Source organism: Oncorhynchus kisutch, linkage group LG15 (genome assembly GCF_002021735.2).
Source record: "Oncorhynchus kisutch isolate 150728-3 linkage group LG15, Okis_V2, whole genome shotgun sequence".
NCBI lineage: Eukaryota > Metazoa > Chordata > Actinopteri > Salmoniformes > Salmonidae > Oncorhynchus > Oncorhynchus kisutch.
Genome location: NC_034188.2, coordinates 35002699 through 35030550, shown reverse-complemented (window position 1 = coordinate 35030550; position 27852 = coordinate 35002699). Strand labels below are relative to the sequence as shown.

The 27852-nt window shown below is 43.6% G+C and overlaps 1 protein-coding gene across 1 annotated transcript in view; it reads right to left on the bottom strand.

The window, feature by feature from the left end:
- Window positions 1–1290: 1290 nt before the first annotated feature.
- ankrd50 (ankyrin repeat domain 50) overlaps window positions 1291–27852 on the bottom strand; it is a 44805-nt gene continuing 18243 nt past the window's right edge. The window contains exons 4-5 of the mRNA XM_020502512.2: window positions 3527–7062; window positions 1291–3013 (exon numbers count right to left, since the gene is read on the bottom strand). Of these exons, the coding sequence (XP_020358101.1) occupies window positions 3530–7062 (3533 nt within the window). The 3' untranslated portion in view covers window positions 1291–3013; window positions 3527–3529. The remainder of the gene's footprint in view (window positions 3014–3526; window positions 7063–27852) is intronic.

Below are 27852 nucleotides of genomic sequence, written 5' to 3'. Positions count from 1 at the left end.
CACAGCAGCATATTGTCCCATCACATGTCCAAAGATCACTCACTTGAACAGACTGGCATCAAAACATGCCATGTGTGTGTCCATTAGAATGCAACACCTCTTGAAATTGGTCTACGGGAAACAATTGTGCTCTTCTCAGAGGTTGTGTTGTGAGAGATTGTTGGGATCCAAAACAAGGGCGGAGGAGGAGAAACAGATGTGGTCGCTGTGGAGTCCAAGAGACAGACATAACCACGGACACTCCTTTTTACAGCGCATGATGATGTCATCGCCAGCTGGTTTGCTCATTAACACCCTGGTTGAATCCCCAAACACCTTAACACAATCTATAGCCGAGGACCTACAACGTGGAGCTGATGTATTACTGGCCTATATGGCAGGGTAGGCATATCAAAGACCATGTCCCCCTTGTTTTTAGTTGGAAACTCTGTAATCCCAAAAAGCAAGATTCGTTTTTTTATTTATTTGGAATGAGATAAAACAGTTCATTGCCCTTGTAACATACAATACCATCCCTGTGATTAGACCTCTTGTGGATCTCTTCCTATGCGGTGGACTTAGTGAAGCAGAGCTGTGATGGAGCTTGGCACAGAACCTCTGTTCCACTTCAGTTTGATCCAAATGCTGCGATGCATGCAGTGTCCTGGTCTGGCCCTCCACCATCAACTGCACGGTGGGGAAAATATCCAGTGTACCCTGTGGTTATGCAGCTTTAATAACAGGAAAATCTGACCCTTTTCTACAGCTACCTTCTGGAGTCCTGACAACATGTCCACCCCACTGGAGGCTACTCAATCAGGCCTTTATTTGACTTGATATATCGGTCTGCTCGGATGAGTCAGCTAGAAATAACTACAGTTGCTATACAACCTTGACCTACGTGTCATTGCCGAAGTAAACGGTAGACAGCCAGGTATTAGTCATAGATAACACAATTGACACAAGGTTAATTGGGAAATTACTATCCCAGAAGGTGACATTCTTCTCGGGTGTATACAATTATCTGGTCAATCTACGTGTGTATACGTAGGCTTCTTGAGAGTCGAGGCATTAAGGCAGGCAACACTGCCAAAACAGGCAATTATTTGACGATCAATCGATCAAAATGTTGGGTTAATGGTTGCTTAATGCTTAGGGATGCATGTAATGGCCTTCGATGTAAGGTTAGCCAATAGGGCATAGACATGGCATAGTATGGATCTCTGTTAAGTGTCTGCTCAGTTGTACAGTGATTTAAAGGATACATTGAGAAAACGGTAATAATTCAATTACAACGATGTGACAATAGAGAACCTGTCATTTTGCAGCAGTAAAGCAAATATGTTTATTAAGCACTTTAATATACATCAGACCATTCTGCTTAATATAGTACAGGAAATACATTTTTGAAATGAAAAGTTCAATGTACATGGTAAGTTATTTACAATCAGTTTAGGGTCAATTCAAAACAAGAGGTTTGAGAGATGGCGAAAGAAGTTTGAATACTGTCCAGAATTGATCCTAAAAATGAGTCCTTCTTCCTTTATACCTTCATAGCACACCTTCAAGCTGTACGGGAGAGCGGAGGGCTTCGACTTGGGTTTATACAGTATGTTTGTGACGGCGTTTCCATTTTTCCCCCCTTCTCACTGTTAACATTGTGAAAAGCCTGCAAAAAAAAAAACATGACACACAAATGCTCACACAACATAGTCCATGAAAAACAGATGTTTGCAATCCGAGAGCACCATCTTCAAGCCCCTCCCTCTACGGCGGAGCTACTGCTGGGTTAACTGACATGCAGCCGCTCAAGAGAAGAAGAAAAAAAATGCTGGCTTGACAGGTATACATTTCAAACCATCCTTTAAAACCATAATATTATTGAAGTCTCCTACTCAGTGAAGCCGTGACGAGTGAACCTTAAGCCGTTTTGTGTGTGTGTGTGTGTGCGTCTTGCTCCGAAATATACATCAAGTATCAAAATATAAGCGACACTGCAATAATAGGGGAAACAAAGTTTGAATTTTGTTTCTTGAATTGCAGGTTATAATAGTAATATATCCACCAACGAATGCACTCGAATGCCGCTTTCGCTTCAGACTTTTGCATTTAAGCCCCAACCTCCGTAGTTGACAGTATACACAATGGTTATTTTAATCATATTCAAATGCACACAACAACAAAAAAAACATGAAAAGTCCCACAGGGACAAAATGAAGTCACATGGGTTTAACGTTTTCAATTAACTCTCTCCCTTAGGTATCTTTAACACTACAATACACATAGCAAAGAAAATAGTATCAAGACGACCAAAATGGAGTCCAAAATAACTGCAGGCAACTTTTGAACACAGCACCATGATAGAGCATACAATACAACTTAAAGTGGCTTTTTCCTAAATAAATATGGTTGGTTATACGTGTATAGTAAATTGCCTTAGCTATTAACATATTACACACAGCATATGTTTAGTACACCGAACGAGGTTAACACAGATTATTTGGGGTCTTCAGGAAGGCAGAGTACCAATGCGCATAACATTATCCCATGTCATCGATTATCTTGATGTCCTCTGGTAAGATGTGATGATGCACTCAGCGGTACATTGCTGTCGGTGTGTATGATTGCAGGCAGGACAACAAAAACAAACATACAGTATAACACAAAAACAATGTATGATTTTTTTTGGAACAATTAGTTTGAAACACAGGAGCATAAAGGGGAGGCTGAACAAATACATGTTTGTCATTTTCTCTATGTAAAAAGTGCATACACTGCATATTAAATATCAATACATTAAAACGATAGTGTGCATGATTACACTGAGAAGGCTGTAACAGATGTAGGCACATTGAAGTATCAGTTCATCTAGGCCTTGTGCAGCGATCAACATTCTTTCCTAGGTTTTCTGAGGTGTTCCACTTGAGAGAGTGGATTTTATTTTATTTTATCATTTCTTATGCAGATGGGGGGAAAAAAGTTGCTTTGGCACATTCCCTCCCGATGTCTCCGTGACGAATGGCATTCAAGACATCTGAAATGGTAATGGAAATGATTTGTGTTAGTGCTGAGTTGGGAAAAAATTGTCGTCTTTTAGGCCAGAGAAGTGCATTCTTTGAAATCCATCATTTGCGTAAGTTTAAGTTCTACTAATGATAGGTCAATGGACCGTAATAAAATATTGACAAGACAGTGTTTTCAGTAGTGGTGAGTGAGTCATTCAATTGTAATTTAATAACAGCATACTGTATCAACAATGTGGCCATGAATCCTAGAAGTAATATAAAGACATTCATAATAGCATACAGGGATTCTGATTTTTCAGCCTACATACCATCCCTGGATGCTTAACATATACTTCTACTATCTTCACGACGAACCCGTTTAAAATCGTAATGAAAATAAAGCATGTCTGACCTGATCTACTTCTAATATAATGAGTAAAACAATTATGTTGAACATTAGAATAACTCTATAGCTGGTGGTTAATGCTTAGAAAAAATGTACATTCTAATTACATCAGATTTGTTTGAGAATGAAAACTTACCAGCTATAATGGTGTCTCCTTTTTGTAGTTAAACCCAGGGTCTGATCCTTCTATCTGCAGTTTCAGTGCTTGTTTAAGGCTTAATTCAGTCTCCCCTATAGGGTAGTTCTCCAGGACATCCTGGTGCCCTCTATTCTGTACAGTCCTTGGGACAGAAACCCTCCCGAGAAAAACCTGATTGCCCTGAAGATGGTAGTTGGGGTTGGTCATAATTCCATTTCGCTTCTTCTCTGCAATGCTCTGCTGTTGGATGAATAACTGCTCTTGGGTCAGTCCCCCATCTGGCTGGGTGGAGCCGCCAACCATGATCTTACAATGAGGATCCTTCACTGCAATGTTCGCTACAGACTTGTTGAGCGCAGTCCTCTTATCAAACTGGGTCATCTCATATTCCTGACCCTGGGTTGAGCCAATGCTCTTGAGCCTTTTCTTGTCTCCTGATCCCCCTTTGCCGTTGGATGTGTCATTTCCAGGCTTATTCCCTTTGGTCGACTTGAGACCTGGCTTAACCTGAGCCCAGTCAAATTCACTTGATGGAGACCCCTGATGATGTCCAATGGACTTGGTGGTGGAGGAAGGTGAGACGATGGACTGTCGGCTCCGACTGCGAGGCAGAGAGTGTTGCTGGATTTGCTCGGTGAAGGTCATTCCGTGGAAACTATCTATGGGCACAGTCTGTGCAGTCGCGGTGGACGAGGTGGTTCTCAGTGAGTTTTTAGAACTTTTGAGGGAATTATTTGAGAGAGAGGATTTCTGTCTGTCCACGGTAGAGTCAGGAGATTCTGAAGGGGAGCTGAAGGCGTGGACAGGACCGTTCTGTAGACCACGTCCAGATGAATGCATGTCTCCAGCTCCTGTGCTGCCAGAGCTGTTGGATTTAATTGTGAGAGACTGCATTTTCCCAGCTACAGAGAGTGGGGTTTTTTGCTCCATAGTGTGTACTGGCGAAGGACTACAGCCATTAAGACTTGAGGCCCCATACTTCTCAAGAAGTTTGATGATCATTGAATGCCCCCCTTTTGCAGCCACTCGCATGGCTGTGCGTCCAAACTGGTCTGCGTGGTTGGGGTCAGCGCCGTGCTCCAGAAGGATCTGCACTACATCTCTGTGCCCCTCTTGGGCAGCAATGCCAAGCGCTGTTGCACCCTGATTACATGTGTGATCCACGTGAGTGCCATTGTCAATCAAGAACCGCACAACCTTTGTGTGGCCTTGCCAAGCCGCTGACTGGAGGGCGGATCGCTTCTCGTTGTCACAAGAGTTCACGTCGGCATGATAGTTGATCAGCATCCTGACCATTTCTACATGCCCTTGCCAGCAGGACACATGGAGGGCCGTCCTTCCCTCTGTGTCGCTGACTTCCACATTGGCCCCATTTTCCAGGAAGTACTCTGCCATTGCTAGTTGATTCTCAAGTGCCAATATGTATAATGTCGGGCGTCCGTCTGCGTCTTTACAGTCTATATCAGCGCCATGACTCAGCAACAGTTCAACAATATCCCTGTGGCCTTCCAGTGCAGCCACCCTGAGAGAATTCCTCCCATCATATCCTCTTTGGTCGATGCAAGACTTGTTTTCCAGAAGAATATGGACACAGTCATAGTGACCCTCTTGCGCAGACAATATCAGGGGTATTCGACCATCGTTATCCACCTCTGTGCATCGGGCACCTTGCTCAATGAGGGCATCGCATACTTGCCGGTGACCCTCAAATGAGGCCATGTGCAGTGGGGTCCAGCCTGCGTCATCTCTGTGATTCTCGTCCAGCCCTCTGTCCAGCAGAGTTCGGACCACCTCTACGTTCCCTTGAGCGGACGCTATGCTCAGAACAGTCCTTCCTTCACTGTCGATGCTGTCTACAGCTGCACCCCAGAAAAGCAGGGTATTGACAACAGAGGCATGGCCCATGGACGCTGCAGCAAGAAGAGGCGTTCGGCCATTGTTGTCAGTGTGATCCACGTCAGCTCCACCTTCCAGCAGCAGATCAACTACGTCCACATGTCCTTCATAGGCAGCCACAAGGAGGGGGGTCATGCAGTCTTTGTCGCAGTGGTCCACCTCTGCACCCCTGTCAATGAGGAGGCTTACGACAGAGGCATGGCCTTTACTGGCAGGCACACAGAGAGCAGCAACTGAGAGGGCTGTCCTTCCGTCCGCATCACCATGGTTCACCTCTGCCCCATGCTCCAAGAGGTGCTCTACGATTTCTCTGTGCCCCATGTATGCCGCTGCAATGAGAGCTGTCCTTCCTTCATTGTCTGCTTTGTTGACTTCTGCCCCGTGTTGGAGGAGGTTCAGCACGATGTCTTCATGACCTCCCCAAGCTGCGGCTCTTAAGGCCGTTCTGCTGTCGGCATCAGCACAGTCAACTTTGGCACCGGCGTAGAGGAGAGCAGACACTACCTCCGAATGCCCACCCCAGGCTGCAGACCTAAGGGCGGTCCACCCATCGTGGTCTGTGTGATTGATGTTTGCGTCACAGCCGATGAGGCAGTTTACGACCTTAGTGTGCCCTTGTCTTGCCGCAAGAGTAAGTGACGTTTGTCCATGGTTGTCCTCCATCTCCATGTTTGCTCTTCTGGATATGAGAAAGTTCACCACATCCAGGTTTCCACTGTATGCTGCATTGGCCAGCAAAGTTCTCCCGCTAGAGTCACATTGGTTCACAGAGGCTCCATTGTCTAGCAACGTCCGAATGGAATCCTCTCTCTCCAGTGCCTGCTGCACTATGCAAGAGGCATGGTCGTCGTCGTTGTTGACGTGAGCTCCAGCTTTGACTAGAAGCTGCAGCACCTCCTGTTCTTTAGGTATGGAGATGGAAAGAGAGTCTTTGGCGGGTGTACCATTCCACACCATCCAAAGAGCCAGGTTGAAAGGCTCTATCTGCAGGTTGGAGTTGATCAGATGCAAGGCAAACTCCTGCACCTCCAGCGGTTTGAGCTGCTTGGCCCTGCAAGTGTAACTCATCGCCACCATCCTATGTCCCTCCGCTGCATTACACAAGTACTTTTGTGTACAATGCTTAACATCCAGGAGCCACTCGGCAAAACTGTAGTGAAAGAGGATCCTAGTACCTCCGAGGCCATCAACCAACAACTTGGAGAGGATGTCCATCTTCTTCTGAAAGTCCTCCATGGTGAGAGTCATGTTTTTGGTCCAGACAGCATGGTAAAGCTCCTTGAAAGTAAGTGGCCTGCAGGTTGCAAGGATCACGTTGAGAATAGGCTGGACTTTGGCAAACTGCTTCCGAACAAACAGCCTTTGACAGAGCCACAAGTAGAGGCCATTGAGCGTGCCGGGGATGTCGCGGATCTCTCGCAGCACGATGAAGTTCTCCACCACCCCGTCTAGCACACGCTCCAGGTACAGGAAGCAGCCGCTGCTTTTGATGTGCAGCTGGTTGAGCATCTCGGCCGTCTCCTTGGTGAGGTGCTGGCGAAGGGCCTCCTCCTGGTCGAGCCGGTGGAGGATGTACTGCTGCACGTCCTTGACGATGTAGGCCTTGCGAAGGTCGTCCAGGCTAATTTTACGGAATCCTAGAAAAGATTAAAAAAATAACTATTCGTTTACCACATCAAAAGCAATGAATTAAACATCAACTTCTTTCAACACATTTCCAAGATTAATATGGCTGTGTTACAGTTTATCAACGTAATACAGAGAGGGCATAATTAGTCTTTCCACTGAGTTTCAGTGCTCATAGTGATCATACGAAGGTGACTAATTCCTTTTTTACATGATGCCCTTATATTCTCAAATAGATATCTGACCTTCAGAATATAGTCACTCCATTTTCCCATTGATCTTTTACCTTTGAAGAATTCTATTACACCAACCTTTAATTTCCTAAGGCACAGACTAATTAGTGGTGAAGCCATGTTGTTAAAAATAAAACCATTCAAAGGAATTGAGAGCATGACCCTGGTCTCTGGCAGAGTAATCAGTAATCAGTTCAGCATCAGTATGACAGATCTTTTGTGAAGGACTATGGAAAACAAAGCTGGCGTATTTGATGCTCTAGAGGGGTATTTGATGCAGAAGACCTTTGATTCTCCTAAGAAAGCGCAGTACATTATCATCCCAGCCATACATTTAACTAAAGAAATATCAATACGATTGCAAAAGTATAGAAGAAAGAATTTTATCTACATATCAATATATTTAAAGGGGTAATCAGCAGTTGAAACAATGACTAAGCAGACTCCCTGCCTGTTTTCGGTAAAAAACTGAGGGATGGTGCTGGAGAAAAGTAACCACTCTCAAATTCATGGACAGCGCTATGGGTGCAAGGACCGTCCTTGATATCAACAATATAGTTTAAAACATGTTTTGAGTCTATATAGTGTTTGTTTACATATACTTTGTTAACAAACAGTGGAGTAAAATCAGCTTATATTTTGGGTTCTGGTGGGGTACGAACTAAGCTCATGCGGCATTAATAGCTATATTCGTCAAGAATCAATGGGTACATATCATGAACTTATACGTCCAAAAAATTGATGTAACAACTGCAGATTGCCCCTTTAAAGCTCAAGGCCCAACTTATTATTTAAAAGGCCTCTCCTCACATATTTGAGAGAAAAACACAAAGTAGACCCCTGGAAGAGCTATTTCCATTTCATAGCATACAAATGGCCATAAGACAACTCTATTGTTTCACACATTAACAGTCTACCATGCCCAGAAACCTGCTCCTCTTATTCTCTGTCCCCAACGCTCTAGGCGACCAGTTTTGATAGCCTTTAGCCGCACCCTCATACTACTCCTTCTCTGTTCCGCGGGTGATGTGGAGGTAAACCCAGGCCCTGCATGTCCCCAGGCACCCTCATTTGTTGACTTCTGTGATCGAAAAAGCCTTGGTTTCATGCATGTCAACATCAGAAGCCTCCTCCCTAAGTTTGTCTTACTCACTGCTTTAGCACACTCTGCTAACCCTGATGTCCTTGCTGTGTCTGAATCCTGGCTCAGGAAGGCCACCAAAAATTCAGAGATTTCCATACCCAACTATAACATCTTCCGTCAAGATAGAACTGCCAAAGGGGGAGGAGTTGCAGTTTACTGCAGAGATAGTAATGTCATACTTTCCAGGTCCATACCCAAACAGTTCGAACTACTAATTTTGAAAATTACTCTCTCCAGAAATAAGTCTCTCACGGTTGCCGCCTGCTACCGACCCCCCTCAGCTCCCAGCTGTGCCCTGGACACCATTTGTGAATTGATCGCCCCCCATCTAGCTTCAGAGTTTGTTCTGTTAGGTGACCTAAACTGGGATATGCTTAACACCCCGCCAGTCCTACAATCTAAGCTAGATGCCCTCAATCTCACACAAATCATCAAGGAACCCACCAGGTACAACCCTAACTCTGTAAACAAGGGCACCCTCATAGACGTCATCCTGACCAACTGGCCCTCCAAATACACCTCCGCTGTCTTCAACCAGGATCTCAGCGATCACTGCCTCATTGCCTGTATCCGCTACGGAGCCGCAGTCAAACGACCACCCCTCATCACTGTCAAACGCTCCCTAAAACACTTCTGTGAGCAGGCCTTTCTAATCGACCTGGCCCGGGTATCCTGGAAGGACATTGACCTCATCCCGTCAGTTGAGGATGCCTGGTCATTCTTTAAAAGTAACTTCCTCACCATTTTAGATAAGCATGCTCCGTTCAAAAAATGCAGAACTAAGAACAGATACAGCCCTTGGTTCACCCCAGACCTGACTGCCCTCGACCAGCACAAAAACATCCTGTGGCGGACTGCAATAGCATCGAATAGTCCACGTGATATGCAACTGTTCAGGGAAGTCCGGAACCAATACACGCAGTCAGTCAGGAAAGCTAAGGCCAGCTTCTTCAGGCAGAAGTTTGCATCCTGTAGCTCCAACTCCAAAAAGTTCTGGGACACTGTGAAGTCCATGGAGAACAAGAGCACCTCCTCCCAGCTGCCCACTGCACTGAGGCTAGGTAACACGGTCACCACTGATAAATCCATGATTATTGAAAACTTCAATAAGCATTTCTCAACGGCTGGCCATGCCTTCCGCCTGGCTACTTCAACCTCGGCCAACAGCTCCGCCCCCCCGCAGCTCCTCGCCCAAGCCTCTCCAGGTTCTCCTTTACCCAAATCCAGATAGCAGATGTTCTGAAAGAGCTGCAAAACCTGGACCCGTACAAATCACCTGGGCTTGACAATCTGGACCCTCTATTTCTGAAACTATCTGCCACCATTGTCGCAACCCCTATTACCAGCCTGTTCAACCTCTGTTTCATCTCGTCTGAGATCCCCAAGGATTGGAAAGCTGCCGCAGTCATCCCCCTCTTCAAAGGGGGAGACACCCTGGACCCAAACTGTTACAGACCTATATCCATCCTGCCCTGCCTATCTAAGGTCTTCGAAAGCCAAGTCAACAAACAGGTCACTGACCATCTCGAATCCCACCGTACCTTCTCCGCTGTGCAATCTGGTTTCCGAGCCGGTCATGGGTGCACCTCAGCCACACTCAAGGTACTAAACGATATCATAACCGCCATCGACCTGTGCAGCCGTCTTCATCGACCTTGCCAAGGCTTTCGACTCTGTCAATCACCATATTCTTATCGGCAGACTCAGTAGCCTCGGTTTTTCGGATGACTGCCTTGCCTGGTTCACCAATTACTTTGCAGACAGAGTTCAGTGTGTCAAATCGGAGGGCATGCTGTCCGGTCCTCTGGCAGTCTCTATGGGGGTGCCACAGGGTTCAATTCTCAGGCCGACTCTTTTCTCTGTGTATATCAATGATGTTGCTCTTGCTGCGGGCGATTCCCTGATCCACCTCTACGCAGACAACACCATTCTATATACTTTCGGCCCGTCTTTGGACACTGTGCTATCTAACCTCCAAACAAGCTTCAATGCCATACAACACTCCTTCCGTGGCCTCCAACTGCTCTTAAACGCTAGTAAAACCAAATGCATGCTTTTCAACCGGTCGCTGCCTGCACCCGCAAGCCCGACTAGCATCACCACCCTGGATGGTTCCGATCTAGAATATATGGACGTCTATAAGTACCTAGGTGTCTGGCTAGACTGCAAACTCTCCTTCCAGACTCATATCAAACATCTCCAATCGAAAATCAAATCAAGAGTCGGCTTTCTATTCCGCAACAAAGCCTCCTTCACTCACGCCGCCAAGCTTACCCTAGTAAAACTGACTATCCTACCGATCCTCGACTTCGGCGATGTCATCTACAAAATGGCTTCCAACACTCTACTCAGCAAACTGGATGCAGTCTATCACAGTGCCATCCGTTTTGTCACTAAAGCACCTTATACCACCCACCACTGCGACTTGTATGCTCTAGTCGGCTGGCCCTCGCTACATATTCGTCGCCAGACCCACTGGCTCCAGGTCATCTACAAGTCCATGCTAGATAAAGCTCCGCCTTATCTCAGCTCACTGGTCACGATGGCAACACCCATCCGTAGCACGCGCTCCAGCAGGTGTATCTCACTGATCATCCCTAAAGCCAACACCTCATTTGGCCGCCTTTCGTTCCAGTACTCTGCTGCCTGTGACTGGAACGAATTGCAAAAATCGCTGAAGTTGGAGACTTTTATCTCCCTCACCAACTTCAAACATCAGCTATCTGAGCAGCTAACCGATCGCTGCAGCTGTACATAGTCTATTGGTAAATAGCCCACCCTTTTCACCTACCTCATCCCCATACTGTTTTTATTTATTTACTTTTCTGCTCTTCTGCACACCAATATCTCTACCTGTACATGACCATCTGATCATTTATCACTCCAGTGTTAATCTGCAAAATTGTAATTATTTGCCTACCTCCTCATGCCTTTTGCACACATTGTATATAGACCCCCCCTTTGTTTTCTACTGTGTTATTGACTTGTTAATTGTTTACTCCATGTGTAACTCTTTGTTGTATGCTCACACTGCTATGCTTTATCTTGGCCAGGTCGCAGTTGCAAATGAGAACTTGTTCTCAACTAGCCTACCTGGTTAAATAAAGGTGAAATAAAATAAAAAATAAAAAATAAAACTACATGCTACCAGCACAGACCTTTAGGAAGAAATCACCATGGGGGTCTTAATTAATTACCACTAATGTGCAGTAGCAATCCTTTCCCAGACATAAAGGGGTAACTTTCTCCAGGTTAGAGCAGTCAGATCAGGCTACACACTCAAGGGCAGGGGATAGTTTTATTTACTGTTTCCATGGTCTCAGGCCTGATGGGGGACGGGGGACGGGGGGGACACGGCGGAGAATTGTTCAATGCTGTTGTGATTTTTCTCAATTCTAAACTTGCCTCCTGCTGTGGGAAACAAGTAATACATTCTTTTGTTTTATCTAATTACCTATATCATGAAAAACAAGCTGCTTCTAAATGTTTCCTGAAGAAATGGGCTCATTTACTGCTGTCTGGGTTAGGATAACCGGTTAATTAAAATGTGCATCTTAAATTAAGCTACCTTAAACACCCTCAATGATAAATAAACCAAACACTACAAAATGGGGATCTGAGAGACTAATGACAACATTTAGACAAAATTAACAGGCCTATAATCAATCAGTGCAGTAAGTATTCTAAACTGGATTGCTTGGATTATATAATCAAAGTTTCTCTGTGTACAAGTCTCAAACTGTCGCAAAGCCTGAGGAGTAGTTCCCTCCATGAATGGTTTTGTACAGAAAGAAGACTATGAAATCTTACCCCACACAGGGGCAATGTAGCCACACCAGTAGCAAAATGGGGTGGTAGGGTCTAGGGATGTTACAAATGGACAATTTTGCTTAAAGTTTAAACTGCAAAAAAAATAAAAATTTAAGCAATAAGAAATAATCTTATCTTACAAATTTGGTCTTATTACGTACACTACCATTCAAAAGTTTGGGGTCACTTACAAATGTTCTTGTTTTTGAAAGAAAAGCACATTTTTTTGTCCAGTAAAATAAAATAAATTGATCAGAAATACAGTGTAGACATTGTTAATGTTGGAAATGACTACTGTAGCTGGAAATGGCTTTTTCTTCTGCCTAAAAGGCCAGCATTCCGGAGTCGCCTCTTCACTGTTGACGTTGAGACTGGTATTTTGCGGGTACTTTTTAATGAAGCTGCCAATTGAGGACTTGTGAGGCGTCTGTTTCTCAAACTAGACATTCTAATGTACTTGTCCTCTTGCTAAGTTGTGTTCCAGCGCCTCCCACTCCTCTTTCTATTCTGGTTAGTCAGTTTGGCTGTTCTGTGAAGGGAGAAGTACACAGCGTTGTACGAGAACTTCAGTTTCTTGGCAATTGGTAGGGTAGCCTAGTGGTTAGAGTGTTGGAATAATAACTGAGAGGTTGCAAGTTCAAATCCCTGAGCTGACAAGGTACAAATCTATCGTTCTGCCCCTGAACAGGCAGTTAACTCACTGTTCCTAGGCTGTCATTGAAAATAAGAAATTGTTCTTAACTGACTTGCCTAGTTAAATAAAGGTAAAATAAAGTAAATACAATTCTAGCATTGAGTAGTCTTAATTTCTCAGAACAAGAATAGACTGACGAGTTTCAGAAGAAAGTTCTTTGTTTCTGGCCATTTTGAGCCTGTAATCCACAAATTCTGATGCTCCAGATACTCAACTAGTCTAAAGAAGGCCAGTTTTATTGCTTCTTTAATCAGCAATGTTTTTAGCTCTGCTAACATAATTGCAAAATGGTTTTCTAATGATCAATTAGCCTTTTAAAATGATAAACTTGGATTAGCTAACACAACATGCCATTGGAACACAGGAGTGATGGTTGCTGATAATGGGCCTCTGTACGCCTACGTAGATATTCCATTAAAACAAATCTGCCGTTTCCAGCTAAAATAGTAATTTACAACATTAACAATGTCGAAACTGTATTTCTGATACATTTTATGTTATTTTAATGGACGAAAAATGTGCTTTTCTTTAAAAAAAAAGGACATTTGTAATTGACCCCAAACGACCATGCTAGGGCCGGGCAATCAAGTTATATCTATTACGACCCTTTGGAGACAGAACACAGCTACAGTAACATGTCAATAGCGACAATCGATAACTTTTCAGGTAATTAAAAAATGTGCCGCCGCATCAGAAGAGTCTGTATCTTTTCAGACAGTAGAATTCTGCTCCGGCATATAATGTTCTATAGTTTCCCTGACAACAATAAATGTTGCTGATTGATGTGCTGCTGTGTTTTGTATGCTGTGTTTAATGGCAGTGTAGCAAGATGTGCTCTCTTTTCCTCTAAATGTATTGGTAAGTCGAGGTATTTAAAAAAATTCTAAGTACTTTTTTAGGAGTGTGGTCTGCCGGCAGGCAGCAGGCAGGCTGCGTGCAGCAGCTTGAGATGATTTGATTGACAGTTATGGTCGCCTAGCGATGGAAGTTAGTTCTGCTTCAGAAGCAGCATTACTTTACAAATGCTGTTCATATCTCCAGAGGAGGTTTCGTGACGGCATTTAAAAAGCCGTAATGTTGCCTACCCTAACAGACAAACAAAACATGTTGTACCTGAGGCGTTTTGACGGACCACAATCCATTATATCTGAAAAGGGTAATCGATACAGGCTACATGTAGCTGCAATTTCATATTATGAAACAAAAACAACCCCAACCCACCAGGGCTGGTCCTGGCCGTTCTGCCGCCCTATGCGAGACAAACAAATTGCCACCCCCTGCAAAATTACAATAGTCCCTATAAGAAAAATGACGTTGAAAAGAAATCAAATAAAATATGTATTTTCCGGACATTTAGAATGCATATTTCCCGGGAGGTTGAAAAGGTGTCTTTTATGGATGTTGAAAGTACATATTATTTTACTAATGCCCATCCATGTGGTAGGCCCAACGTTTGTTGAACACCAACAAACAAAAAATGACGTCCGGTACGGACAGGACCAAAAAAAGACGTCCAGCAGACGTCGGCCCATGCATAATCTGGTGTAGCCTACGGTGTCGGCCTGCAATGGAATTTTATGAATGCTCATCCACGTGGTAGGCCCACCGTTTGTAAAACAGGCTGTTGCATTGGCTTTATTAATCCTGATTCCTGTGACTAATCCATTTGGCCATTTAAGCTCTGAATATCAGCTACCCAACTTCACCAGGAGTTATCCTGAGCCTATGTGTTTACACAGCGAGAAATGCAGAAGTACACTGCTCAAAAAAATAAAGGGAACACTAAAATAACACATCCTAGATCTGAATGAATGAAATATTCTTATGAAATACTTTTTTCTTTACATAGTTGAATGTGCTGACAACAAAATCACACAAATATTATCAATGGAAATCAAATTTATCAACACATGGAGGTCTGGATTTGGAGTCACACGCAAAATTAAAGTGGAAAAGTGTGTGTGGTCTCCACGTGCCTGTATGACCTGCCTACAATGCCTGGGCATGCTCCTGATGAGGTGGTGGATGGTCTCCTGAGGGATCTCCTCCCAGACCTGGACTAAAGCATCCTAATACAAGACAATGCTAGACCTCATGTGGCTGGAGTGTGTCAGCAGTTCCTGCAAGAGGAAGGCATTGATGCTATGGACTGGCCCGCCCGTTCCCCAGACCTGAATCCAATTGAGCACATCTGGGACATCATGTCGCGCTCCATCCACCAACGCCACGTTGCACCACAGACTGTCCAGGAGTTGGCGGATGGAGTGCGACATGATGTCCCAGATGTGCTCAATTGGATTCAGGTCTGGGGAACGGGCGGGCCAGTCCATAGCATCAATGCCTTCCTCTTGCAGGAACTGCTGACACACTTGCATTTTTATATTTGATTGGGCGCCATTTAGTTTAGGTACTTTGATCTGAGAAATCTGCGTGCTGTAAAAAGTGTACACCTCGTTACATTATCATACACTTCATCTCCATCCTGTAGACTACAGAAAAGGCCACATACTCTACAATATCCTATATCTGCTACGTGATTTATGTTAAATCATTTTTTGGACGGAACGCTGGTGGAGTGCCACAGCGATGCATGTATCCAACAGAGAGGCACACTGGGAATGGACAAGCAAAATATTTTGTGGCCCTGCCTTTGAGAAAGTGGGCACTGCTTATGGCATCAGCGCTCACCTAAAAAGCCCATATGCCACTGGTTGAGAAAAAAAACTTTAGTGAGGCTTTACATGTTGTTGGAGGTCAGTTTAGCACAGAAAATGCCGACCTCGTCAATCTGCGCCATAGCCGGCCGCCTAATCCTGCCACCCACCCAGTAATGAAGAGTACCCAGTGCTCGCAAGACTGTCCTGAAGATACCTCTGTATCCCGGTGACATCGGTCCCAGATATCCTACAGGCAACAGACCGAAGACTGAACACACACTTGTGTCATTAGCAAAGGGAAAGAGCAGGTAGCCCAGTGTGAGGGGGAGAGAGGAGGAGCAGGCAGAACCAAGTGCATATGTCTTGGTACTATGCATCACGCAATGTCTTGTCGTGCATGCCTCGCAAATTCACCAAAGTAGCCTAGTCAGTCTCTTTCTCTCTGGTTGTATTTAAATATACACAACTGTCCCCAGTCTAGTTAGGCTATAACACCAAAAATAATATGTTTTGTGATAACTGCACTGTGATTTTAATTATATGGGGGAAACATTGTTCATGAGATTAGGGTTTTTTCTTAACGTTAAGGATCCAAACTTCGTTTAAACGTTTAGAGTGTTCACACCACTAGTAGGTACCCCTCTAATCATCGCCATTGTAGCTTTCGATACGTGAACCTGGCAGTACTCAAACACGTGTGAGAAACCTATCCCTGAGGAATATAAAGAAACAATGTTTTTTTAATGACAAATTATGTTCTAAAATGTCAGCCCTAATTAACAAAAACATTTGCGGTGGCTACCTGTGGAACGCTACCATTCCGAGCTATAACGGAAACGACGAAAAACAACGCATCTAATCTGTCCTACACCATGCAGTCACCACCAACAGAGTACAGTAGGATTATAATAACCCAGTGACCCAAAGCCTCAGTGTCAGTCAATGTTTTTAGCAACAAAGCATTTTCCACTGCCTCTCCCAGGCCCTGTGACCTCCTGCTCCACCTCAGACTGATTCTCCACTAAGCATTCTGGATGCCTTCAGCTGAGACAGGAAACCCACTGGCCGAGAGGAAGAGGCCATTAAGAGGGGGGGGCTGAACGATATCTAGGACAGATAACCTAAAAGTCCATTTTAGCCAGCCGGGAGCCTTTGCCTCAGCATGTTGTTTTCAAAGGTTGTCTCAATGTTTAATTTAGATGTGTGTTACCCACCAAGAGAGTATCAGTGAATCAGACTACACTGCCCAGGAAATCGTAGAAGTTTTTTTTTTTATTCAGACAATGATTAACAAATACACTCCTTCTCTCCTACAGTTTTGAGATTAGTGGCCTCCCACAGTTCCCACAAAATTGATCATATGTAAATTATGAACACTTTGTGGTGTGGAAAACCCAAGAGGAGGAAAAGAGAGACAGCGAGTTAACCGCGGCCATCTTGAAATAGAGCATTAGCCTTGAAAACCCTTTAAAAATATTTCCAGAGGCCCATAGAAAGGGAAAGAAAGAAATGAACAAGCAGGGGCCTCCAGTCTGAACATGCCAAAGAGGCCTTTTCATTCAATTACTATAAATGGAGGAAGCTGACCTACAATTTCCACTTGAGCCATCACAGACATCACTTCATATGGCCTGAAACTCTGCTGTGCAGTCATGGCATTATCATTGTCCTCCTCACGTGGCACAGATAAGCACAGGCGCAATGAGAAGAACTTGCAGTAGCAGACGTGGTCACTAGCTACACAATGAACGTGACTAACGTTGCACACATCTTCCAAGAAGATTGTTTTCATTTAACTGCAGGCAAGGACATGATGCCTGGCCTTGACACTTTTCCAGGTCAACTGGAACCACAGTAAATTCTAACTGGGGGGGGGGGGGGGGGGGGGGGGGGGGCTGCAACAGTACGAGCATGGACGGCAGAGGTCTGAACAGAGAGGGACTGCTAAACAACCAACAACTGATGCATTCATCAGGGCAAGGGATGCAGCCCCGAGTACAGGCCTCGGAGCCAGCTGCTGCTCGTTACCAAACTGGATAGTAGCCAGGAGAGACACGGCCCTATGTACAATGAGGAACTGTTTTCAGATGACAAATGAGGCAGGGTGTGTGTACGTGTGCTTGGAGTGGGGGGGGGGGTTACAGGTTCTGGCCCATGGACCTGGTTCTGAGCATCAGCATCTCAAATGTATCGAGTTCTTAGCGATCCACCATCTTTAATTCATAAGATCCAAAAGATAAACAGAAAGCCAAGCTCATCTCCTCTAGCCTGCTGTAAACCCCCACCCGACAAACGCCTGTACAACAGCTGCAGAGGTCTTGGCTCTGAAAGCGAAAACGGCATCCTTCCAAACACAAGTACGTGGAACGAGAGACTGCTTAAACCATCTGTAGAAAAATATGTTTTTTCTTTTTTCAAAGCTCCAGTTGCCTTTTTCCTTTTGAAAACTGTTCGCTGCCTTCTCCAATGAACAGTGGAAAGATGCTGTAGTCCATTTGTTATTGAGAAAGGAAATGGTAGTTGGTATTTATTTAGGCAGTGCGAAGCAAACTGTAGCCTACCCGCAGTCGGGTTTATTTGTTGGGAGAAGCGTTATTATGTAATTGATACAGAATTTCTCCCTCCAATTCCTATGCCATTTTTTGTCCGTGCACGGGCACCCTGACATGAGATGCGGCATCAAATGTGCAACTGGAAAACAATTACATGCACATTCAAAACAATTAACTTGCAGAGTGGTTATCCTGGCGACACAAGCATGAACAGTTTTTTTTGCCTGAACTTGTCCTCACCTGAATTTGAAACATGGGAGAGGAGACCTTCCAGTTAGACCTGCTGGGTTTACTGAATGAGAGCTGAGCGCAAACGAAGATTACACCGAAAGGGATATACTCAAGGCCCTTCAGTACGGCCTAGCGTTACAGTCTACAATCCAACAGTCCTATCAAGCCACCTTCATGAAAACGCATCATGAGCTGCAGGAATACATCCAAAGATGATTTACGCGAAACACTGCAGAGCCTGGCGACAGATGGGTGGAGATTTCCAGACAATGAAACATTGTATTGTACTCCAGATATACTTTGAATGGAGTGAGGGCCAGAGCATAGTGGTATGAGATTAAGAAGGCAGCACATCCAAGTGCCTATGCTCAACTCACTCTATGACCCACAATGGGTCACTATATCTACAGCTGGGTTTCACTGCGACATGAAACCTCCTTACTGCATGCAGCTGCACCTTCATTAAACTTATGGAGATAAAAATACTACCATGTTTTACAACTAAGAGCCAGACATTTCTCCTGACCACATGCCTAGTTATCAGAAAGAACAGTCTTGTTTTGGTTACGGTCTTGCCATGACTGAACTCTTAGTGACCTCATTTGGCCCACTCGCCATGATTTCCTGTTCTCCTGCACAGTAATGTGTTCAGTCCTGGATGCCAATCATGTTTTATTAGCCACGTCAAATAAACTTGTATCTGCTACTGGTGTGCAGTCTGGAACCATTTTGGTCAGCATGTCCACACAACAGATTTAATGGAATTTTCACAGAGCTCGCTGTAAAATCAGGTACTTGCAAATGTATTCTTGGCATGCAAGTCGGCGGCAGTTTGGGATACCACCCTGTCTTTAGCAAACTTCACCCCCTGTTGCAAGGTGAACCATTGGCGTGCCAGAAATTACAGGGCATTTATTTTCCTTAAATAAAATTAACACCTAGTTAAAGATCTTCTCTATCGAAACGAGAACCGACATGCCTCTCTACACAGAAACAAAATAGGAATACTAATCTTGTATATGAAACCGGGATTGTTGGAAGAGGCCATGCTGCATACGAAAGGCCCTCACCGAGGAGGCAAAGAGACCCAATTCTTCAACCATGTCTCGAGTCACATTTCTGCAGTGCAGCAACAAAGATGTTATAGACCTGTAATTTGATTGGCTGTCAGACAGCTCGTGGTAAATACAGCATTCAGGGGTATTATGGTTGTCTTCGGTGCAGCCAGAGTATCAACTCAACACGCAGACCCAGAGGTTAGCCAGCATACAGGAATACAGACCGGATGCACAATCTGCATGTCTAAACACCAACTCAGGTGTTAACAGCAACTGGCCTCTTAAGATATTAGCTAATTATAACCTAGATCTAAATATGGTTAACAATTAGATGGCCTCAATAGTGTTAGAGACAAACACATCTAAATAGTCCCTAGTCCAACCAAATACTATAATTTTAAGTATATTTTTTGTCTGTTGAGGCTATGCGTTCTTAGAAAATAAGTGGTCCACATATCTAGCAGGAAGTTATTTGAAAAGTCACTTCCACTTCTAATGATTTTACCCATACCACATCCAAGCTTCCTGCATCAATGACAATGATAGGCAGTCCAAACACCGCCTTCGCCCCCTCTTCGGGGAGCATTCCACTCCTGGCACAGAATAAATAAACAGTCTTAGATGCTTTATAGCTGTATTTGTGTTGTCAGCAGGCCAGAATACAGTATATTGAGGTCCCTCAAGTGAGGCCTCTCCACTTGCCCAAATAGTATGAAAAACAATTCCCAGGATATAGATGTTAAGAGTGCTGTGACCTTCTTGCTGAGGTGCCCTATACTCTGCAAGCCCCTCGTAGCCACACTTCGGTCTGCGGACAAGAGCTGGTCTGAGAGCCGTGTTGCGGGCTGGAGAGTGGGGCAAGCCCACTTCAAACAGGCCTGCTATTTTAATTTCTGGTCAGTGGTGGTAAATCAGGCCTGTCACCTGGCCTTGGTGCAGAGAAAGGTCCATTCATGGCTGGAGCTGCGGAGAAGGAGGCACAGCTCCTCACTAGGGTGGGCTTGAGCCTCTCTCTGAAGATATGTGAGAGAAGGAAACAAAAACACACACCTACCCGAAACCGGACGGTATAAAATACAGCAGATATCTTGACTTGCCACTCAGTATATCAGCAATGTTCAGAATTGTACAATAATATCATTGTCGATTGATGGTCTTTTTAATCCACTATCCAGAGTCAGGAACAGATGAAGATTGTCAATATCTCAAAAGATGGTCTTAAAATCAAGATGTCTGCAGGTCTCAATCTCAAACGAATGAGGGAAATGGCACCATCTAATAAGATGTTTTTTTTAGGGTGGAGGATGGTTTAAGAGAACAGATGTGGCATAAATACGGATACACGAGCGTGGGGGGAGTTGAGATAAAGGTATGTATGTTGTAGACTTCAGCTATGGGAAAGATTTGTGCTCAAGAGTCCAATGGATATATCTCAATAAAATAAATGAAGTGGAAAATATTTTGTTCCTATGGAGGGCAGAATAATGTCCCCTGGATGGGTTTAGGCTTTCAACCACCATTCCTGGGTGAGTAACTGAAATATGCCCGTCTTAAAATCCAGTTGCTATACATAGCCAAAAGGAAAATACCATAATGTGTGTGTGTGTGTGTGTGTCAGCCAAACTTTATTTTGACAGATGGTACCCATTACCGTTCAGTGACACTTCTTTGATATGGAGATCACACAGGAATGCATCATGCATTTTGAATGAGTTTTCACGTGATTAGTCAGTCATTTTCAATGACGACCTCAATGTTTCAGCATCAACGGGATGCACATTAGAGGTCAACCAATTATGATTTTTCAACGCTGATACCGATACTGATTATTGGAGGACCAAAAAAGCCGATAACGATTAATCGGCCGATTTTATTTATGTATTTGTAATAATGACAACTACAACAATACTGATTGAACACTTATTTTAACTTAATATAATACATCAATAAAATCAATTTAGCCTCAAATAAATAATGAAACATGTTCAATTTGGTTTAAATAATGCAAAAACAAAGTGTTGGAGAAGAAAGTAAAAGTGCAATATGTGCCATGTAAGAAAGCTAACGTTTAAGTTCCTTGTTCAGAACATATGAAAGCTGGTGGTTCCTTTTAACATGAGTCCAATATTCCCAGGTAAGAAGCTTTAGGTTGTAGTTATTATAGGAATTATAGGACTATTTCCCTCTATATAATTTGTATTTCATTAACCTTTGACTATTGGATGTTCTTATAGGCACTTTAGTATTGCCAGTGCAACAGTATAGCCCCCCCCCCCCCTCCCTCGCTCCACCCTGGGCTCGAACCAGGAACACAACGACAACAGCTACCCTCGAAGCAGCGTTACCCATCGCTCCACAAAAACCACTCCAAGTCTCAGAGCGAGTGATGTTTGAAACGCTATTAGCGCGCACCCCGCTAACTAGCTAGCCATTTCACATCGGTTACACCAGCCTCATCTCGGGAGTTGATAGGCTTGAAGTCATAAACAGCGCAATGCTTGTGACACACAATGAAGAGCTGCTGGCAAAACGCATGAAAGTGCTGTTTGAATGAATGCTTACGAGCCTGCTGCTGCTTATCACCGCTCAGTCAGATACTTGTATGCTCAGTCAGATTATATGCAATGCAGGACACGCTAGATAAACTAGTAATATCATCAACCATGTGTAGTTAACTAGTGAATATGATTGATTGATTGTTTTTAATGACATAAGTTTAATGCTAGCTAGCAACTTACCTTGGCTTACTGCATTCGCGTAACAGGCAGTCTCCTGGTGGAGTGCAACGAGAGGCAGGTGGTTAGATTGGGTCCCCCGAGCTGACAAGGTGAAAATCTCCTGAACGAGGCAGTTAACCCACCCTCATTGAAAATAAGAATGTGTTCTTAACTGACTTGCCTAGTTAAATAAAGATTAAAAAGATTAAAAACGGCCAAATCGGTGTCCAAAAACACTGATTTCCGATTGTTATGAAAACTTGAAATCGGCCCTAATTAATCGGCTATTCCGGTTAGTCGGCCGACCTCTAATGCACACTGCTAACAAAGAGGGCAGGGCAAACAGATAGTAGGACAATCGAACAGTCCGCGAAGAGGCTGTTTTAGCTTAAGTCTTCAATAGACTAGTGTATATCAATCCCGAAAATTACATTTCTTCAAAAAGTAGGACCTTTCGTCTTCGGAGAGACCGAAGAGTGTTAAATGTCTTCAGATAGCTGTTACATTAGTGGTTGAACAGACTTTTTTTCAGAGGTATTGTGCTAAACTACCATCTTTAACCCTGATCTTGTTAACCTTCAGGCCAAATTTATTGCAAAGTCTGAGATATTCCACATGTATTAGCGATGAAGATATCTACAGTTGAAAATAAATGGTCTGTTTCTGTTTAAAAGGCTTTTCCTTGTCCCGCCAGGCCCCCTTCTCCCTGCTCTCCTTTTGCCGAAGGCCCAGTTAAATTGGCACAGATTCCACCCAGCTCACAACCAGAATCGCTGCCTAAGTGTTTCCACCTCACTTGCCCACCGATGGCCTTACAGTAGCACAGAAAACATAGGGGGGAAAGTCAACCATGCTACAATAGGCCGCCTGACACACAATGTAAAAGAGCAGCCTTGCAACACATGTACAACCTTATGTGCCTTCTTCCGGCAGACGGTCACAGAGCATACAGTACACAGCGATCATGGAGGGTTTGTGAAATGGACTACAATCTGACTCAGACTAAAAGGATTCTTTAAAAAAAAAAATATATATATTTAAGCCTCTTCACAGATGGCACATTCGTTTGTTTGTGTAGCATTAGCAGAGCGGACGTGATGCTGCTGGCTAGTCGGTGGCTCACTCTTCCTGCATGGTCTCTGAAGTGTTGAGACTTCCCAAAGCACATTCCTCTCGGAGAGAGAGAGAGAGTAAGAGAGACAGAGACAGAGAGCGAGAAAGAGACATAACAGTTGAGCAAGTACTTAATACAAGTAATTCCAAGTTTGCTCCTCAGGTAGAAAAGTAAAAGTCATCCTTAATAACGGAATTCCTTTTGAGTTCAAAGCCATGCAAAACTGTGCCTCCCATACTGAGATGACAAATGTAGGATCATTTATAAGGATCATTTGAGCTGGATGGTGGCCCACCCAATGCTTTAGCTTCGGAATCACCTTTCCGTCAGAAGTTGTTCTCCGAAGGCAATCTTTACTATATTCATGCGACCACAAAGTTCACACAACCACAAAACAGTGTGTACTGGTCTTCAAACATCTCCCCCACTCAGGACAAAAGGGTTATTTCCAATAGTCACATTTGGTTGCTTGGCAGATAGTGTAACGCATGACTCTGCCAACAAACTGGCCTTGTAAACAATATGGAGGAGTGTTTTTTGTGTATGCTTGGCCTCAACAAGTCTTTTGGTCTATTTTCGTCATGCGCTACAGGATTTGTAAGTATTCTCACAGCAGTTATAGTAAGCCAGTGTGTCTAATGGAAGATAAAGTAAGTGTGTATGTGTGTAGAGGGGCTGTAGAGCTGAATGGTAGCTGACGGCGTGTAAAACACAAGGCACTGAATACAGACAGAACAAAAATGAATAGTTTGAATACATCAAGAGATTGGAGTTTGCATTCGGTGTAGAATTTGTGAATGTTACACCTATCACAGAGTGGCAATTCAGAAGCACAAGCCACTTTATTGGATGTGTAGACTTTGATTCTGTGACAGATGGTACAATAGCTGGGAGCATTAAAAACATGTAACAGACAGGTAAAATGTACCTCCTTTTTTAATTCTGTGTGGTATTTACAGTGACAGTAGACATGGGTTTGTCCCTTATCAAAAAGACAACAAAAGGGAACGAGGAGGGGAGTCAAAGCGAAAACACAAGAGATAACTGTTGTTTATCAGATTGTTCCATGGAGAATAATCCTCTTAATTAAACCATATCAAAACAACCAAAACACAGTGCTGTCTGTTTAAGCAGCGAGCAGCTTTTCAGAAAGAATCCCAGTAATAATTCAAATCACTATTATATCAGGAAGCAACTTCCTGATAAAGATTATCAAGTGAGATTTAGATTGGTGGCATGTACCAGCGGTAATTCCATCACCAACCTTTGGTGTTGTCTCAAATTAAATCCGAGGATCTATGGTTGGAGGCAATCACAACATTCTGATACATTTCCGCTCAGGATGAATGGAATAATTGAAAAGTGTCAATTGTATGCAAATTGGACAAAGCCTTCCACTAGGGATGTGCATCTTTCCCTTTCAAGACAATTCTATACGTACACTACATGACCAAAAGTATGTGGACATCTGCTCGTCGAATATCTCATTCCAAAATCATGGGCATTAATATGGAGTAGGTACCCCTTTTGCCGCTATAATAGCCTCCACTCTTCTGGGAAGGCTTTCCACTAGATGTTGGAACATTATTTCTGCGGGGACTTAATTCCATTCAGCCACAACACCATTAGAGTGGCCGGGCACTGATGTTGGGAGATTAGGCCTGGCTCGCAGTCGCCGTTCCAATTCATCCCAAAGGTGTTTGATGGGGTTGAGGTCAGGGCTCTGTGCAGGCCAGTCAAGTTCTTCCACACCAATCTCGACAAACCAACTCTGTATTGACCTCGCTTTGTGCATAGGGGCATTGTCATGCTGAAACAGGAAAGGGCCTTCCCCAAACTGTTGCCACAAAGTTGGAAGCACAGAAACATCTAGAATGTCATTTTATGCTGTCGCGTTAAGATTTCCCTTCACTGGAACCAAGGGACCTAGCCCAAACCATGAAAACCATGTGTGGCCTACCACTTTGCGGCTGTGCCGTTGTTGCTCCTAGATGTTTTCACTCATAATAAAAGCCCTTACAGTTGAACGAGGCAGCATAGGGAATAAAAATAAATGTTTTATTGCATGGTGCAAGATTGAATGCAATTCATTGATTATTGAATGTTATGATGGACACAGCTTTGTAGAACCAAAACACAGCCCCTGCTCGACAAACTGGAACTCGAGAACGAATCATTTGGGGTGCTGCAGTTCTCAAACAATATTGTGTTATTACCCTCATGCAATGTTTTACACCAAGTCTTTCATAATCTAGTCCAATTGCGGCCACAACTAGACCTTGTTTGAAATGTATCATAAATAGTTTAGTTTGTAGGCCTAGCAGTCAACAAATGTACATTGTTTAAAGCACACTTGAACAACTCTCAGTCACAAATGACAGCTCTAATAAGCCCCTTGAAGTGAATGACATGTGAACGAGATGCTTGTATAATCATGACTCTTTCGAGTTTTCAGTTCATCGTTCGCCGATAGGGGTCCTGCGTGCTCTGGGCATTACTGTCTGAAATGAACAGAATGAGTTGAAACATTCATTCTTTTGACTGAACCAGTTGAAGAGATCTGAATCAGTAAAAACAGCGGAACTTTCCATCACTAGTATGTGTGTGTGTGCGCACACGTATGTTATGTATGTTGTGTATACTATGTAGGCACCTGAGCTGAGCCATAAGGGAGACTAGGCATCTACCACCCTCACTACACTAAAGATGTTTTTGGTCCCCCCCAGTCTGGGTTCTGAAATCACCATCACCCACTAATTAACTTGCCATTTTTGCAGATTAAGTGTTTGAGCTAGTAATGTATCAATATTTACTGTTTACAAATGAACTATGACATTTCAACCCCCCCCATCTCAAAATCGAAGGGTTTTGAACATTTGAAAGTTTTCACATAGTGATCTTCTCGTCTATCGCTTCGGCCATGCAGTGCGCCTCGCAAAAGTGATTGCCGTCATCGTTATGAAATTAAAAATTTGACCTTGTATGCCGAAAAATTACCATATACACTGATTGTTTAAAGCAGAATTACCACAAAATTACCATGTAAACTGATTGTTTAAAGCAGAATTACCACAAAATTACCATATAAACTGATTGTTTAAAGCTAAATTACCAAAATTATTGCTGATGGTAACCTCGAATAATCCAAATGAAATCTATTTGCAAGCCCCGTTCAGCAGTTATAGATGAGAGTTGTCTCCTGTAGCATACTTTTAATCTGGCAAAACACATTTTCAACATAGATAACAATAACCCAGCAAACTACATAGGCTGTCACTCAACTAATAAAGCCTATTTCCACAAAATCCATGTAGCATTAGAATGCTGAAGGTGCCGTGCAGATGTGCAAGATCCGGAACAAACTGCCTGCCTCGCGTTGGTCAGCGAGCGAAGCTGAGCACAGTGCGCAGTTTGACTAGGCTACTGATATTGCCTGGGGTTGTCCGAAATGCAAAATGACTTGGAGATCAATGACTGTCAACAGTCGTCACAAAAGATGAGAGGTATTTTCGGAAGGTTAGATAGAATGTAATACGAGCGACAACTAAAATGTGAACCAGCTATTTGTAACGTTTGAATTTTCTGACAGACTCATGCTACATTTGGTTAGGTTTGGGGTCCCAGGACTGCACTTGTGTCTTAAACATTTGAATCGGGGCGGATGTGTATCGGTGAATCATTACATCCCTACCTTCCTCTCAGATCCATTTCAACAATGTACCTGTGTGTTCTGTGGGTTGATGATGGTATGAAAAGGAGACATGACAGAGCTATGATTCACCTGCTGCTATGTTATGTTAAATCAAGACTGTTAGGCAGCAGGTCCAGGTCACCGGTGTAAACTGGTTTAATAAGAAATAAATGCCACTGCAGACCTTCCGACAACTGTTACATTTAATTGTCTCGGTGCAATGCTTCCATTTTCATTTCAGATCTATTTTATGTCCATCGGAATTAACATGCCGGATCCACAATAGGTTCAAAATATCGATTAGGGGGAAAAAAATCCTCAAGCAAATTCCTGTTCATGTTATCGCCGTACAAAAGATAACACTGCCATAGAAGAGCTTCAGGCAGGTTCCCAAAACCCAAAGGTTGCTTTTGATCCCTATTCGATCCCAAGTCTTTAACTGAGATCCAAGTTAGTATTTTTACATAGCGCATGTAAATATATTAGAATCTCTCTAGACATTTATTGTGATGTGTTTGCCCAGCTACATTCATATTTGCAGTTATTTGGCAGAATATGTCAGCACATCTTCTTGTTCAAAAGTGCCAGATTCCCTGCATTAACCCTGTGCACAATGCCAGAAACACTCACCTAAACTAGCATTGCATAGGAATTCTATTCAGGAAACAAAGTGTTATTATCAACCACTTTCTGAACAGAGCACAGAATGAGCAGAGGTGTTTAAACGGGGTTTTACATAATGTTTCAAGCAGCAACAGGAGGACATCTGAATTCCTCACATGTTGTGTTTGGAGAGGTAAAGGGGACACACAAACGTGCAGGTTCTGCGGCGGGTATTACACCCACACTCTCTCTTTCTGGTTTGATTAATGCTACGCCAGCATCTCTGCTCATCACCCA